This window comes from Maylandia zebra, linkage group LG14 (genome assembly GCF_041146795.1).
Source record: "Maylandia zebra isolate NMK-2024a linkage group LG14, Mzebra_GT3a, whole genome shotgun sequence".
NCBI lineage: Eukaryota > Metazoa > Chordata > Actinopteri > Cichliformes > Cichlidae > Maylandia > Maylandia zebra.
The window spans coordinates 39,643,792-39,658,975 of record NC_135180.1 but is presented as its reverse complement, the minus strand read 5'-3'; the positions used below and the strand labels follow the sequence as shown (position 1 = coordinate 39,658,975).

Here is a 15,184-nt window from a genome sequence, read left to right as displayed (position 1 = left end):
CTGAGCTGGGCTGCGCTATGAATTCTGGGACACAGCTGCTTCTTCTTCTTCTTCTTCTTCGGGGTTTAACGGTAGCTGGCATCCTTGTACATGCAGTGCTGCCATCTTCTGTTTCAGTCCGTTATTACACTCTTAAATCCTGCTACTTATTCCTGCGTCTTTTGTGATCTTACAAAGCTTCAAACGACGCGTCGACTATTAAATCAGTCGTCGACAATTTTGATAGTCGACGTAATCGTGACTAGTCGACTAATCGTGGCAGCCCTATGTGCTAGGACCAGCTGCTCTAAGCACTTAGTGATGATGGGGGTGAGTGCTACTGGGTGGTAGTTGTTGAGGCTTGATGGGTTGGAGTTTTGGGGTATGGGGACGATGGAGGAGGATTTGAAGCAGGCTGGTACCACAGCGTGGTTGAATATGTCTGTCAGCAGTCCTGCAAGCTCGCCAGAACACGCCCCCCCCCCACACACACACACACCCCTCTCTACAGGCAGCTTTATAAGAAGCTGCCTGTAGAGTTTAAGCTCACTTGGGACAGGAGCCAAAGCACAGCAGGCTAATGATCAAAACCACACATCACAAATCTTTTGTGACTTATTTCTGAACTAACCTTTATTTACTTTTTAACTTGCCTGAAAATGAAACTCTTCAGTGTTATTACACTCACTTATCTTCCTTTGTAGTTGATATTTAGGTTGCATGATGGCCCATTTCACTCCAACTTTAAACATATTTAATTTTTCACTTCTATAACAAAAGATAGTTTAATAAGTTTTTTAGATGAACCAGTCAATTGTTCTAAATCCAAAGAACAATCATGATAAACACCACACAGGTCTCCTTTTTCACCCTTACTGGCTATTTTGACACAGGACATGTAACTAACTTGTGCTTCTTTGTTATTCTTGCTTTATATTTTTTCATTGTAGGTTCCAATGTCCTGCTGATTGTGGTTATCTGTGTGAACAGAAGCTTACATGAACCTATGTACATGTTTCTGTGCAGCCTGTTTATGAATGAGCTGTATGGTAGTACAGGGCTGTTTCCGTCCCTCCTGGTTCAGATCCTCTCTGATGTTCACACTGTTTCTACCGGTATCTGTTTCCTGCAGGTTTTCTGTGTTCATATATATGGGGCTGTAGAATATTTAAATTTAGCCATCATGTCTTACGACAGGTACCTTGCTATCTGCTGTCCTCTGCAATACAACACACATATGACATCAAAAAAAATCGCCATACTTATAGCTGCAACGTGGTTCTATCCTTGTTTTGCAATGGCTCCCTTATTATATTTGACCTCACGTTTGCAGCTGTGTGGAAACACAATTTATAAAGTATACTGTGACACACACTCTGTTGTGAAGTTGGCATGCTCAGACACCACTGTGATCAACTTGTATGGCCTCCTTGCTACTTTTAGCATGATCTTTGGTGCTTTGCTTTTCATTCTTTACACCTACATGAAGATTCTGCTGGTTTGTTTTTCTGGTTCTGATCAGACGAGACAGAAGGCTATCAGTACCTGCACGCCTCACCTGGCTTCCATATTGAACTTTTCCTTTGGAGCCAGCTTTGAAATTTTACAGAGCAGATTTAATATGAAAAATGTGCCAAACATGCTGCGCATATTTTTATCATTATATTTTCTTACATGCCAGCCGCTCTTCAATCCTGTGATGTACGGCCTGAAAATGACCAAAATCCGCAACATCTGTAAAAGTCTGATAACAAACATAAAATAGTTGTGTGTACTTTGTCATCCCAGTTTACCCATTAATGTACATTTAGTGCCTAATGCATGTTCCATGTCTGTACTTTAGTATACGAGACAGCATTGCAATCAGTATTTTACATGTCCTGATCATTTTTAGCACACTGAATGAAGTTAGATCTTCACGGCAATCTTTGAGAAAATGTATCGTACTATGAAAAATCTGATTTCTGAGTAACTTGGACATAGCATTACTCCACAGGATTTAAATGTGCAAAGGTATCTTTGAAGAGTTTGAACTTTAAGCCACAGTCAGTGGAAATTCAAAAAGAGGAAATTCAAGGCTATCATTATCCTCATAGGAGAGACTTAGCAACAAACTCTAAAATACAAACATAAAGTAAATTGCTGTTTGCTCATCATGTTTTGACTGACAATTAGTAGTAAACATGCGAGGCGTTAGTTGCCTAAGTAACCTTATTATTTGTTTATCAACTTTATCATGGCCTAACCAGCAGTATCCTTTACTCCCACTGGTAGCTACTTTAAACACTCAACTCACAGCTGCATTTAACTCAGTCTGTGGTTACATCATTGCTAGTCTCATCCTGAATGTTCACTCCTTAATCTCTCAACATCCACTAGTGTCACTCTTAACTGTCTGCTTAATAGGGAAAGTTTACAAAAGTAGATGATATTACATTTTCAAATGTGAGAAGATTTTTTTATTGGGGTGTTTAAAAAATGGTAATCAAATTCTCAGAAGGGTTTCCAGTCACCTGGTGGATGTAAAGACGAACCTTGAGTAATTCCTAAGAAGATAAGGCCTCCCTCTTGCCCACTGTTCATAGATCCAGCTTTAAGAGAGATCTGAACAGCACTGGTGTCCATGGCAGTGCTGTATGGAGAAAGCAATGTCTCTGGACAAAGAACACTGTCTGCCCTTTGTCCATCTGCAGTGTGCTAAAGATTATGTGCAGGAGTTATTGTGAGAATGTTTAATAGATGGATGAGCTCACTTACAGATAATAATATATATTATATTATTATTATTCTATCATATAATATCACATCATCTTCTCCAATAAATGTCTAAGTGTGCATGCTGTCATTCAGTTCTGTTTTTGTCTATTTCAAGACTGGTGGAAATGTCAGAACTCACTTATGATAGAAAGAACATAGAAAGAGGTGCTTGTGTGAATAGGTGTTCATGACTGAACGAGGCAAGTTGTGTAAAACCCTTTGTGGGCTTAGTTAGAGTACAAAGGGGCTGTATAAGAGGCAGTACATTTACCATTTGAAAATCAAAGAGTATTTTTGGTCATACATGTAAAAAAAATACAGAAAGTCTTACAGGACTCTTTTTTTTTTAAATTGCAGTTAAGCAACTTGCTTTGATATTGCCTAGAGAAAGAAAACTCCTTTGTAAAGCATGATTTTGTCACACACTGTGGAGGAATAAGCTAATTCTTGTAAAAACTCTTTAAAAAAAACTGTGAGTGCAAAGGATTAATGCACAAGAAGATGACTGTAAGGGAAGAGCACCTGAAAGGCTTAATCTGGGACATGTGGACTGTAGGACGAATTTCAGAGACGCAGTCAGTTTGAGACTAAACGCTGTAGGACTAAGCACTGATGTTTCATATGAGCCGGAGGGCTAATTTCCTAGAAAATAGATTTAAAGTGATAACTGTTCTGATATCAAAAGTTTTTAAGGTAGACTGTTTTCTTGGATTTGGTAAATGTTTAAATATGCAATTGTAACTCTCTGGTGCCACCTTAAAACCTGTAGTCTGTAATAGGACATGATGTCGTCGGTAAACAGAAAGTAAGTCTGTGAATTAAGGAGAAGGCATGTGCAGCATGGTGGCCTTAGCCAGATAAATCCAGTGGCATCCACATACATCCTATGCCTTTGGTAGCATTGTGGTTTGTTACAGTTTCACCTTTCCCTGTGTCAATAAACCTGTGAACCGGGAATCGTGTCATCAGAGTCTTGATGTGGGGAAGGAGTTTAGCTGACTACCCAACCATAGCAGAGGCAGTACAATAACCTTTGCAGACATCCAGACCTTCTGACACTGTGTGTACCATTCAATTCAATTTCAATTCAATTTTATTTATATAGCGCCAAATCACAACATAAGTCGCCTCAAGGCGCTTCATAGATACAGAGAAAAACCCAACAATCATATGACCAGTGTTGGGAAGGTTACTTTTAAAATGTATTCCATTACAGATTACAGAATACTGTATTCTGTAACGTATTCCGTTACGTTACTCAATGAGAGTAACGTATTCTGTATACTTTGGATTACTTAATATATTATCATGCTGAATGTACTATTGCTGTGTGATTTATTACTATTACTGAAGGTCCGCGACTCCGAACTGTAGTAAAGGGACCTCTGACTAATACGGCGGGGTCCCTGTCGGCTCGTAGCCGAAAAATAGCTTTACTTTGTTGTGTGGGTCAACTTTGAGACAGAGAGAGGCGTTGAAAGGCTGCTCCAACAGAACTTATTGTTTTCGGAGGAAAACAGGAACACGGTGTACAGTCGAGTCTTAATAGCTTACTTACAACTGGGCTCGTCAGGCTCTCTTCTTGGCTGCAGTGGTTATTATTATATTTACATGCTTCCAGCTCCCGTTTTTCCTCGATGACAACTCGTACCTTTCCACTCGCCTTTTTCTTCCTCCTCGCTCACAGACACATAACGTGTATGGCAGTCCATTCTCCCTGCAGCACGGACTACACTGCCCATGATGCTACATTCTTTAGAGCTATGCTTGTAGCATTCTGCCTGTTAGCTTAGCACAACAACAACAACAACAACAACGAAAAGGCCTCTCTCACCCAGGAAACACACAGTCACAGAGAGAGAGAGAGCGTCGCCCTGTAACCATGGCAACCGTAACGCTGCCGCCTGGAACGAAAGAACGTAGCTGTCAAACAAAACCCAAACAGTCCTGACCCGCGACAAAATGAAACAGGAAAGTACCGCAGTGTAATCCATTTATTTCAACAAAGTAACTGTATTCTGAATACCACCTTTTTAAACGGTAACTGTAACAGAATACAGTTACTCATATTTTGTATTTTAAATACGTAACGGCAGTACATGTATTCCGTTACTCCCCAACACTGCATATGACCCCCTATGAGCAGCACTTTGGCAACAGTGGGAAGGAAAAACTCCCTTTTAACAGGAAGAAACCTCCGGCAGAACCAGGCTCAGGGAGGGGCGGGGCCATCTGCTGTGATTGGTTGGGGTGAGAGAAGGAAGACAGGATAAAGACATGCTGTGGAAGAGAGACAGAGATTAATAACAGATATGATTCAATGCAAAGAGGTCTGTTAATACATAGTGAGTGAGAAAGGTGACTGGAAAGGAAAAACTCAATGCATCATGGGAATCCCCCGTCAGCCTACGTCTATTGCAGCATAACTAAGGGAGGATTCAGGGTCACCTCAGGGTGTACCATGAGGCCAGGGTCCCTCCGATCTGGCAGGTAATGGTTCTGCTCAGCCGTGCGTTGCCACAGTACCCTGGTGTAGGGCTGTGCGATATGACCAAAATCTCATATCCCGATATAAGAATTCTATCGTCCGATAACGATATAAATCACAAAAATGTAACATTTCCTGTAAATTCTGTGAATCTCGGGCAGCTCAACTTGTGTGAAGTGTTTCCAGCTGCGCGTCGTGTAGCTGGAGTCGAGTGTTTTAACCGATGCATGAAACGATACATTTTTAGACATAAGTTGTAACGGCGCCGTTTTCTTTGTGAGTATTTATTACACGGCGTGCTGCGGGGAAAAGCTGTTCTAACGTTTGCGTCTAAGGTTTATTTTTTAGCACCTGGCGGCTCTTTTTTACTTCTCATCCGTAAATAATCTGCTCTTTCACGTGATTCAGTTTATTTTGAAAAGTCTCAACAGGATCTTAAGCTTTATTGTGAAAGGTTTACGTGGAAAATAAACAACCGGACACACGGTGGTGCTACCATCGTTGTTGCTAACCACAACGCATAAAAACAGGGGCTTGTGCGTCCGTAGTGGTTATATAAAATATAAGAGAAAGAGAGAACTTTAAGAAATTAATAATAACTACAGTGACCATCAAAACCATGAACAAATATTGCCGTAAACAGCTTATTTTGCGACACCACGAAACAAACGTTAGCGTGAAATGAAACGATAGACATTTTTATATCATCATCCGATTTAAATCGTTATATCGAGCAGCCCTACCCTGGTGCATTCCCATACTCAGTTAATCTTTTGTAGATGATGGATGGAGGGAAAGCCCAGGTCCTGCTCCACAGCTGGAAACATGAAGTCTGGTACTCGAGGGAGGCTTCAAAAAGACATAGTCTACCCTGGGCACGTGTGTTAGAAGGAGGATTATGGGATAGAGCACAGAGCTCAAACGAACCTTAGCGCCCAGCGTGCTACAGAAAGTCCTCCACACTTGAGACCCCAACTGGGGACCACGATCTGACACCATTTTTAAAGGGAGTTCATGGAGCACCAAAACATGTTCCACCATAAGATTAGCTGTCTTTGTGGGAATCTTTTGTAGGGCTAGGAAATCACCGGCCTTGAAAAACATGTCAACTATATCGAGAATTACTATCTTGCCATTTGAAGGAGGTAAACTGGTCACAAAGTCAAGTGTGACGTGAGACCAGGGCCTGCGTGGGACTGTGAGTGGCTGCGGGAGACCACAAGATGGTAGAGCTTGGCGCTTAATTTGGGCACAAGTGGTGCAGGCTGAAACATATTCTCTCACGCTGTCCTGGTCCGTGGGAGTACATGGAGGGGGTTTCCTTCTGTGGCTGCTGAGCCATCCCTTTCAGTGCTTCAACTGAGCCTCGGCTGCGAGCAATCAGTGGGAGACCTACTTCAGCTGACTCAACCGGCTCCTCCTCGCCAGTTTGTTCTACTCTTCTCGGTGGTAAATGACGTTTCCCTTTGTGGTTTTCCTTGTGTGATTTATCTCTTGGAGTAATTCCTGTCTTCCCTTCATTCAGCGGACTTTCAACCCTGGCTTCACCTTACTGGGACAGTCCCTGTCTCCCAGCCTGTTCGCCCGCCTGCTCTCTAACCTCCACGCTTCAGCTTGAGAGCCTCCAGATGCTTTCCACGGACCTCTCTCCCCTCCCCTCAGTGATACTAACCCAGACTGGCACAGTAAAGCGAACTATTCTCCAGTTTCTAGTTATTAAGCTCTAGTTTTCTCTTCCGATTTTAACTACCTCTCCCTCTGTTACAGAATATTCCCTCGGCTCTCTGACCTCTTCCTCGTTCCTGCAACCAGCCTTTTTGGGCCCCCTCGTCACTTTAGACCACCTTTTTTAAATAAATGTCACTGTAAGCATTCCTCGCCCGTGTTTGTCTGCACTTTTGGGTCCACTTTCCTGGGCGAACCTGTTGGTTCATGACACACATCTTTATCCACTGAAGGCCACCAGAAATATTTTATTCAATGTCTTTCCTGTGTGGGCGGGGGGTGGGGGGGTTATGAGCTCATGGCTGAACTAGTTAAACATGATTGTGTAGAAAGAGGTTCATCAGGAATGCTCAGTTACTGAGCAAAGCTTATACTACTACTATTAAAACTTCATACTAAACTTTTCCTCATTTTTGAACATGTGGCTCAAATGCAGGGCTCTAGACCAACTTTTTGCCAACTTGTTTTTCAACCGCGTCACTTAAAACCGCAGTTTTACATGTGCACTTTTCTAGCGCAAAAAAGACGTAAACACAAAGTGCGGACCCGCCGACACATCAGAATCAGTGAGCTGTCGGCTTTCAGCCCCGACGGTGTGTCCGTGTACGGTCCGTCAGGTGAGAAAGCCGAGAAAGAGAACGCTGATTCTGAGGCGTCGGTCCGCTCTGTGTTTACGTCTTTGTGTGGAACCCGTTTACCTGCTCTTATTTGCTGTTTGGTGGTTGTTGAAATAGTTTTTGAGCTTTATCGCTTCATTCAAGCTACTCACCTCTCTCTATCCACCTGCACTTTCAACTGGACCACAGCCAATCAGAGAGGTCCCGCCCTTGACTATATCTGATTGGTTTAGACCACGATAGGGGCATAATGTGTGTCTGTGGTTGACCACACGGAGACTTTCAGAGTTGCGGAAACTTTTCCTTTTTTTTTTCTTTACTCAAACAGTTGGTCTCACCGGTGCGAACTAGGATGTTTTTTAGTCGCACCATTGAAAAATTGGTCTCACTCTAGAGCCCTGAAATGTCAAGGTTAGCGGGAAGAAAGGACCCAGGCATCGGTCTCTCATTGACTGGACACAGTACATTTTATTTACAGTGCCCCAAAAACAGTTCTAAATGTGAAAAAGTCCCAATGGTGTTCTCTTCCCCAGATGCCAGTGGTAGTGCAGCTTTACTCATGAAAATCCAACGTGCTTCTTCTCCTCTGACTGTCCACTCCCATTCATTCCCATTCATTTCCTATGGCGATCACTTTTGACTGGGAACACCACAGGTGTAACAAAGTTGATTAAAACACTCAAAATTCACTGAAAGAGGTGCTGGTCACTTTTATATGTTCAAGTGCATAGTGTGGAGGATGTCATAAGGCCTTGGGGCAATCAGATGTAAAACACAATATTTATGGGTGTTTTAAGTTGTAAATCGAACACGACAGGAAGGATTAAAGGAGAAAACATACATTTTAATATAGGTTTAAAATATATTTTGATGAACTCAGGAGTCATTTTGTAAAAATATATCTTTTAAAAATGTGTCACCAGGACTGTGAAAAAAATGCTTTTAAATTTTGTTGACCCTATAAACAATTTAAAGTTATACACAGAAGTTTCATACAGCTTCACTTTAGTACAATAAATTCTGAGTTTGTATTAGCAAAACTAAATCAGGTTGGAGTTCAGTATGAGTAAATATACTAATAGCACTTATAATAGTATATTATATACTATAATACACTATAAACTTACACAGTTAGATAAAATGGTCCAATAACATAAAGAAAAATCTCAAAATGTATTAGTTCATACTAACAAATTATATGTGTTATAAGATTTTTACATGTTACACGGATTTTGGAGAGATTCAGTCCATACATTAAAGGGTTGAAGAGCGGTGGGCATGTCAGAAAGTAAAGTGATAGAAATATCCTCAACATATTTGGTGAACTGTTCATGTTAAATCTGCTCTGCAGTATTTCAAAGCAGGCTCCAAAGGAGAAGTTGAGCAGAGAAGCGAGGTGAGGCGTGCAGGTGCTGACGGCTTTCTGTCGAGTCTGTTTGGATCCAGAAAAACAGACTTTCAGGATCCTCATGTAGGTGTACAGGATTACAATTAAAGGCCCAAAGACTGACAAGGCACTAACAGTGAGTCCATAGATGTTATTCAGTGTGGTGTCAGAGCAGGCCAGCTTCACGATGGAATGGTTGTCACAGTACACTTTGTTTATAATGTTTCCACACCGTTTTAAAGGAACGATCAAAGGCAGTGTCAGGAAATTCACAAGAAGTGGTGGTGACCATACCGCTACAATGAGTTTAGTAACTTTGTTAGATGTCATCAGTTTGTTGTATTGCAGAGGACAACAGATAGCAAGATACCTGTCATACGACATGACTGCTAAGTTTAAAAACTCTATACTTCCATAAGAGTAGACAGAGAAAACCTGCAGGAAGCAGAGAGGAGCAGAAACAGTGTGAACATCAGAGAGGATCTGAACCAGGAGGGACGGAAACAGCCCTGTGCTACCATACAGCTCATTCACAAACAGGCTGCACAGAAACATGTACATAGGTTCATGTAAGCTTCTGTTCACACAGATAACCACAATCAGCAGGAGATTAGATCCAAATATAAACACATACAGAGACATGACAATAGTGAAATATAAGTACCTGAAAGTCCCACCGTCAAAGTAGGCACCAAGTATGAAATCTGAAAGCTGTGTGGAATTTTTCATGAGCCTTGTTTTCATTCAGTTACTATTGTTCACACGAAAAAACAGTTCTTTACATTTTGGTGTTGACTTGACTGGAAGCTGTGAGGCAGCTCTTTCAAACTTGTGTTTGTTTCGCATGACGTAGAACTAAAATTTGAAGCCCAATTTGAAACAACAACCAGTCACAACTTACAACTCAAAGCCTGAAACGTTCAGTGAGTCTGAGTCAGCTTCAGCCTGCTGGAGCCGCTGAAACTCTGCTTAGGCTTCTTTAAAACGTTTAGAAGACGCCCACAGCAGTGTGACCTCATTATGAAAGGTCACACTGGTTAATATTCATGTCTTATTATTGGCAGACAAACAAACAAATAAATGCTGAATGTTGCATGGTCGTCGTCCTACATTTTACTGTGCTTTCTTAAAAATATTTTTAGTGGTTCATAGTAGGACTGCAATTATCAATTATTTTAGTAATTGATTAATTTAAAAAAAAATACAGGTCTTTCAAAATTAACTGCTCATTTGTCAAAAAGAAACAAAACAACCCATTTGGATTCACGTGTCATTATTAGATTCAATTTTTTAAATAAAACATTTTCTTAAATGCAAAAATATATAAATACTTTCAAGTAGGGTCAAATAAGATAAGATAAATGTGCAGCCTAGACTAAGGCACAACAAATGAATCTTTACTCTTACATGTGTGCATGCTTGTTTAAATGTGTGCCTGAATAAATGAGTTTGAGTCTGTTCGTGTCCTTTAAAGGAGAATGTGATGGCTGCAATGAAGAAAAGCGAGTGTGTCAGCATTGGGAAGTTTGCCCTGTGCTTTGATGCTGAAAACAAATGTTATGATGGTGTATACCTTCATTAATATTAACAATAATTCTGTTTCCAACCTAAAATCCCTCAGGTCAGTGACTCAGAGTTTTACTGGCCCGTGTACATTTTTAATGGCTTTATTAGATTTTGAAAAAAGCTTTAATTTTTATATTTTTAAATATTACCACAATTTAATTTAGATACTATTTAATAGAATTTCACCTTGAAAGAAATATGGTCTAGTACACCGCATGCCCCCCTTTAGGCTCCCCCTTGATGGCTTCCATGTAAAATTGGACAGCGTCCTTCAGGCTTCATTAGGCTGTGTAATTTAAACATGCATCAGACTAAGTTATCAATTCATTCATGTATTTTAATACTATGGAGCCCCGCAGGGGACTTGGGAGAAAAAAAAATTAAGACGGACTTTTGCGAGATCCCGAGTTTGTTTTCCGAGATCTCGCAAAACAAACTCGGGATCTCGCAAAACTTTTCCGAGATCTCGCAAAACAAACTCGGGATCTCGCAAAACAAACTCGGGATCTCGCAAAACAAACTCGGGATCTCGCAAAACTTTTGTGAGATCTCGCAAAACAAACTCGAGATCTCGCAAAACTTTTGTGAGATCTCGCAAAACAAACTCGGGATCTCGCAAAACAAACTCGGGATCTCGCAAAACAAACTCGGGATCTCGCAAAACTTTTGTGAGATCTCGCAAAACAAACTCAGGATCTCGCAAAACAAACTCGGGATCTCGCAAAACAAACTCGGGATCTCGCAAAACAAACTCGGGATCTCGCAAAACTTTTGTGAGATCTCGCAAAACAAACTCGGGATCTCGCAAAACAAACTCGGGATCTCGCAAAACTTTTGTGAGATCTCGCAAAACAAACTCGGGATCTCGCAAAACTTTTCCGAGATCTTGCAAAACAAACTCGGGAGCTCGCAAAAGTTGAATTCCAACAATGGCGGCAGCTACTTAGTTGTAATTTTACTCTTTCTGGGTCACAAAATACACTTTTAAGATATTTTGAGGCGTGAATGTAGCTGTGTAAACGTCAGATACCTGCTCGGTTTACAAGACATCACATATTTGCAAAAGTGCTCCGACGTTTTCGGAGATCTGACACCCACTAGCTCGAAGCTAACGGGAGGTCGAGACCTACTACAGCCAGGAGGAACACCGCTCTCGCGGCACATCGTGCCTTGACCTCCCGGTCGGCTTTGAGCTGGCGGCCTCCGAAGAATGCGGCTAAAACTTTTGCGAGATCTCGCAAAAGTCCGTCTTAATTTTTTTTCTCCCATGTCCCCTGCGGGGCTCCCTATAATACAACTTCTGGAGCTTTGCTGCAGATTATTTGTAAAATGAACAGCGGTGGATGGAGCAGCTACAGAGTTCGCTTTTCTTCATGTCAGAGTTTGTTGATCAGGGGCTTTGTTGATGGACTCACACAAGCTTTTACCAAGTAAAGATTTGAATGGTGATCACAGGGACTGTGACTGTTTTCTTTCACTCAACCAGTAACAGCTCCGCCTCTTTACTCGTGATGGTGCATAAACAGACTCCGCCTCAACGTTAAACTGTGCCAGTGTCACCATCACTGCTGTTGTTGTGTAATCAGTCTTTTTGTTAAAAACTGGGGGGTGGGCTCAATATTGTCAGACTTTCTATTCACACACTGCTCCCGAATAAGTTTGTATTGCAGGTCTGTTTTAGTTGCAAATGTGGGTGAAATGCTGGTGTATGAGTCTCCATTTGAGCTGCTGCGTTTCCCCAGTTAGACATGTCTCCATGTCTCATTTGGTACTCTTGTCTCTGTGATTCATGTTCACTCTGTCTTCCCTGTGTGCTGTGTCTCCTTGTTTAGTTGGTTTCTCTGTGCCTATCTTGTATTTCCTGTTTTACTTTGAAGGTCTTGTGTCCTGGGTTTTCAGTTTTGCTTCCTCCTCACTTTGTTACATCAGATTAGTCCTAGCTGTGTTTCTCTCCTGCTTCCTATTCCCTCACTACTGAGTGGTAGTGGTGTGTATATAAGCCCTGTGGTTTCCTCTGTCCGTTGTAATTTTCCCAGTTTCCTAATTTTAGTTCCATGTTTCTAGTTTGGGTTAGCACTTTTATATTTGGCTCTTGCATGTGCAGCAATAAAGCTCTTTGAGTTTACTTTTCTGTTTATGAGCCTGCATTTGGGTCCTACATCATGCCTGCCACAGCACCAAACATGACAAGAGGACTCTCCATTTACATGAACAAATCGGAGTCTATTAGATAGATATGATGCAAACCACTGCCACTTTTCACCCTGCTGATATTCTCTGGGTCTGTCCAGATCCCCTCAGCAGACACGAAGTGACCCAAATACTGAACCTCCTTTCTCACAGGCTGGCACTTAGAAGGCTTTAACTTCACGCCATGCTCCCGAAGCCGATCGAACACCAGCTGCAGTCTTTCCAGATACTCATCAAAGGTTTTGGAGAATATGATGAGGTCATCAAGATAGATTAGAAGGTGGGTGAAGTTCATATCACCAAAGCAGCAGGTCATGAGTCTCTGAAAGGAGGAGGGAGCATTCTGTAATCCAAAGGGCATACGATTTGCTTCAAACAGCCCCATAGGGGTGCTGGCCACACCAACTTAAAGACAGTCCTCCCCAGATTCCACCAACATGTCTCCTGCCACACCAGAGGAGACAAGACTTTAGACCATGTGTATTCCAACCTGGCTGGAGCCTACAAAGCCACACCCCTCCCCCACATTGGACAATCGGACCATCTCTCCCTGTTCCTCTCACCTCGGTATTCACCACTCATCCAACCTGTGAAACCTGCTGTGAGGACAATTAAAGTGTGGCCAGAGGGGACAGACGCAGTGCTCCAGGACAGATTTAAAAACACAGACTGGAATATGTTCACCCTCACAGACCTGGACCAGTACGCCTCATCTGTACTGGATTACATCTCCAAAACCACAGACAGTGTCACCACCCAGAAACGGATCACCATGTACCCCAACCAGAAGCCTTGGATGAACCGGGATGTTCGTCTCCTCCTGAAGGCCCGCAACACCGCCTTTAGGTCAGGAGATGCACACGCCTACAGCACAGCCAGGGCTAATCTAAAGAAGGGCATCAAAAAAGCCAAACACCATTACAAAAGGAAGGTAGAAGAACACTTCTCCAACTCCAACCCCTGACGCATGTGGCAAGGACTCCAGACCATTACAGACTACAGGACCACCAAACCCTCCCCCGCATCCTCTGATGTCTCCTTCCTCAACGAGCTCAACAACTTTTATGCTCATTTTAAGCGAGGGAACCCCACAACCACAACCAAAGCAGACATGACGCCAGACCACCAACCTCTGACTCTCTCCCCCACCAATGTAGGAGCGGTGCTGAACAGGATCAATGTCCACAAGGCTGCAGGTCCTGATGGCATCCCCGGGCGTGTTCTGAGAGCGTGTTCTGGGGAGCTTGCAGGAGTGCTCACAGACATATTCAATCTGTCCTTGGCCCACGCTGTGGTACCGGCCTGCTTCAAATCCACCTTATATCTCACTTATCTTAACTGCACTACTGTATAGCTCTGTGTAAATAATCATTCTGTACATTCGATAATTTTTAATCCTACAACTGTTTACAACTTGCATAGTTCCCATTTCTGTATAGCTGTATATCTCAGATTTCTGTAAAGTTATTTATTTCATATTCTGTATAGTTTTTCATATTTATATCCTGTTCATAGCCTGTACATAGCTTGTACTCACTACAGCCTGTACATACTTATAGTTATAGAATGTTCACAACATACTTCATACCGTGTACATTATAACATACCATAATAGACCCATTTCTGTAATATACTCACATATCTATATTATTGCTAATATATATTGTAATATATCTATATCACTAAAGCACTTCTGGATGGATGCAAACTGCATTTCGTTGCCCTGTACCTGTGCATGTGCAATGACAATAAAGTTGAATTCTATTCTATTCTATTCTATTCTAAGTATCATCCTCGGTCAATTCAAAATAAATTTGAATGTCATCCGCGTAGCAATGATAAAAGAGTTTGTACTTTTCAATAATACGACCAAGGGGTAACATATATAGAGAAAACAGCATAGGACCCAGCACAGACCTCTGAGGGACACCACAGATAACGGGGGCAATGGAAGAGGAGTAGGTACCCGCATGGCAGGGAAGGACCTCTGCATTAATTACATTAAATCCCTCCTTAATAATGCGAGATGGGAGAATGTCGTGAACAGAATTTGAGTTTTTTAGATGATCAATAATTCCCTTAAGGGTAGGAAGTGACACTGGTTCAAACTGAGCAAGTGTCATAGAGCAGCGTAAAGCGGGGGCTTGGCACATCCCCGAAGCTTTTAAGGCTCTTAAGGTGGAGATTTTATCAGTGAAGTGATTTAAAAACTGCTCACAAAGAGCCGAAGAAGCCAGCCACAATGCTTCAGGATAAGGGTTAACCAAGGAGTTAAAAATATTGAATAAAACGCATGGATTATGACTATTATTAGTAACGATGGCTGACAGAAAAGCCGCTTTAGCCATCTTAGCAGCTGGGACAAGGGACACCTGGAGCCTATCCTTTTTCCACCGCCTCTCAGCTTGGTGGCAGGTATGGCATAGGGCACGTGTAGAGTCATTTAATCAAGGTCGGGAACAGCATATAGGACAT

General features: G+C 42.0%; 2 protein-coding genes across 2 annotated transcripts; one reads left to right on the top strand and one right to left on the bottom strand.

The window, feature by feature from the left end:
- Window positions 1-817: 817 nt before the first annotated feature.
- On the top strand, window positions 818-1,744 carry LOC101477991 (olfactory receptor 4B13-like). Its single transcript, XM_014408961.2, has one exon. The coding sequence runs from the start codon at window positions 818-820 to the stop codon at window positions 1,742-1,744; it is 927 nt and encodes a 308-aa protein (XP_014264447.2).
- A 7,008-nt stretch (window positions 1,745-8,752) lies between these two features.
- On the bottom strand, window positions 8,753-9,682 carry LOC101478264 (olfactory receptor 11A1-like). Its single transcript, XM_004565049.3, has one exon. It carries the CDS (start codon window positions 9,680-9,682, stop codon window positions 8,753-8,755), a length of 930 nt encoding a protein of 309 aa, XP_004565106.3.
- Between the last annotated feature and the right edge of the window lie 5,502 nt (window positions 9,683-15,184).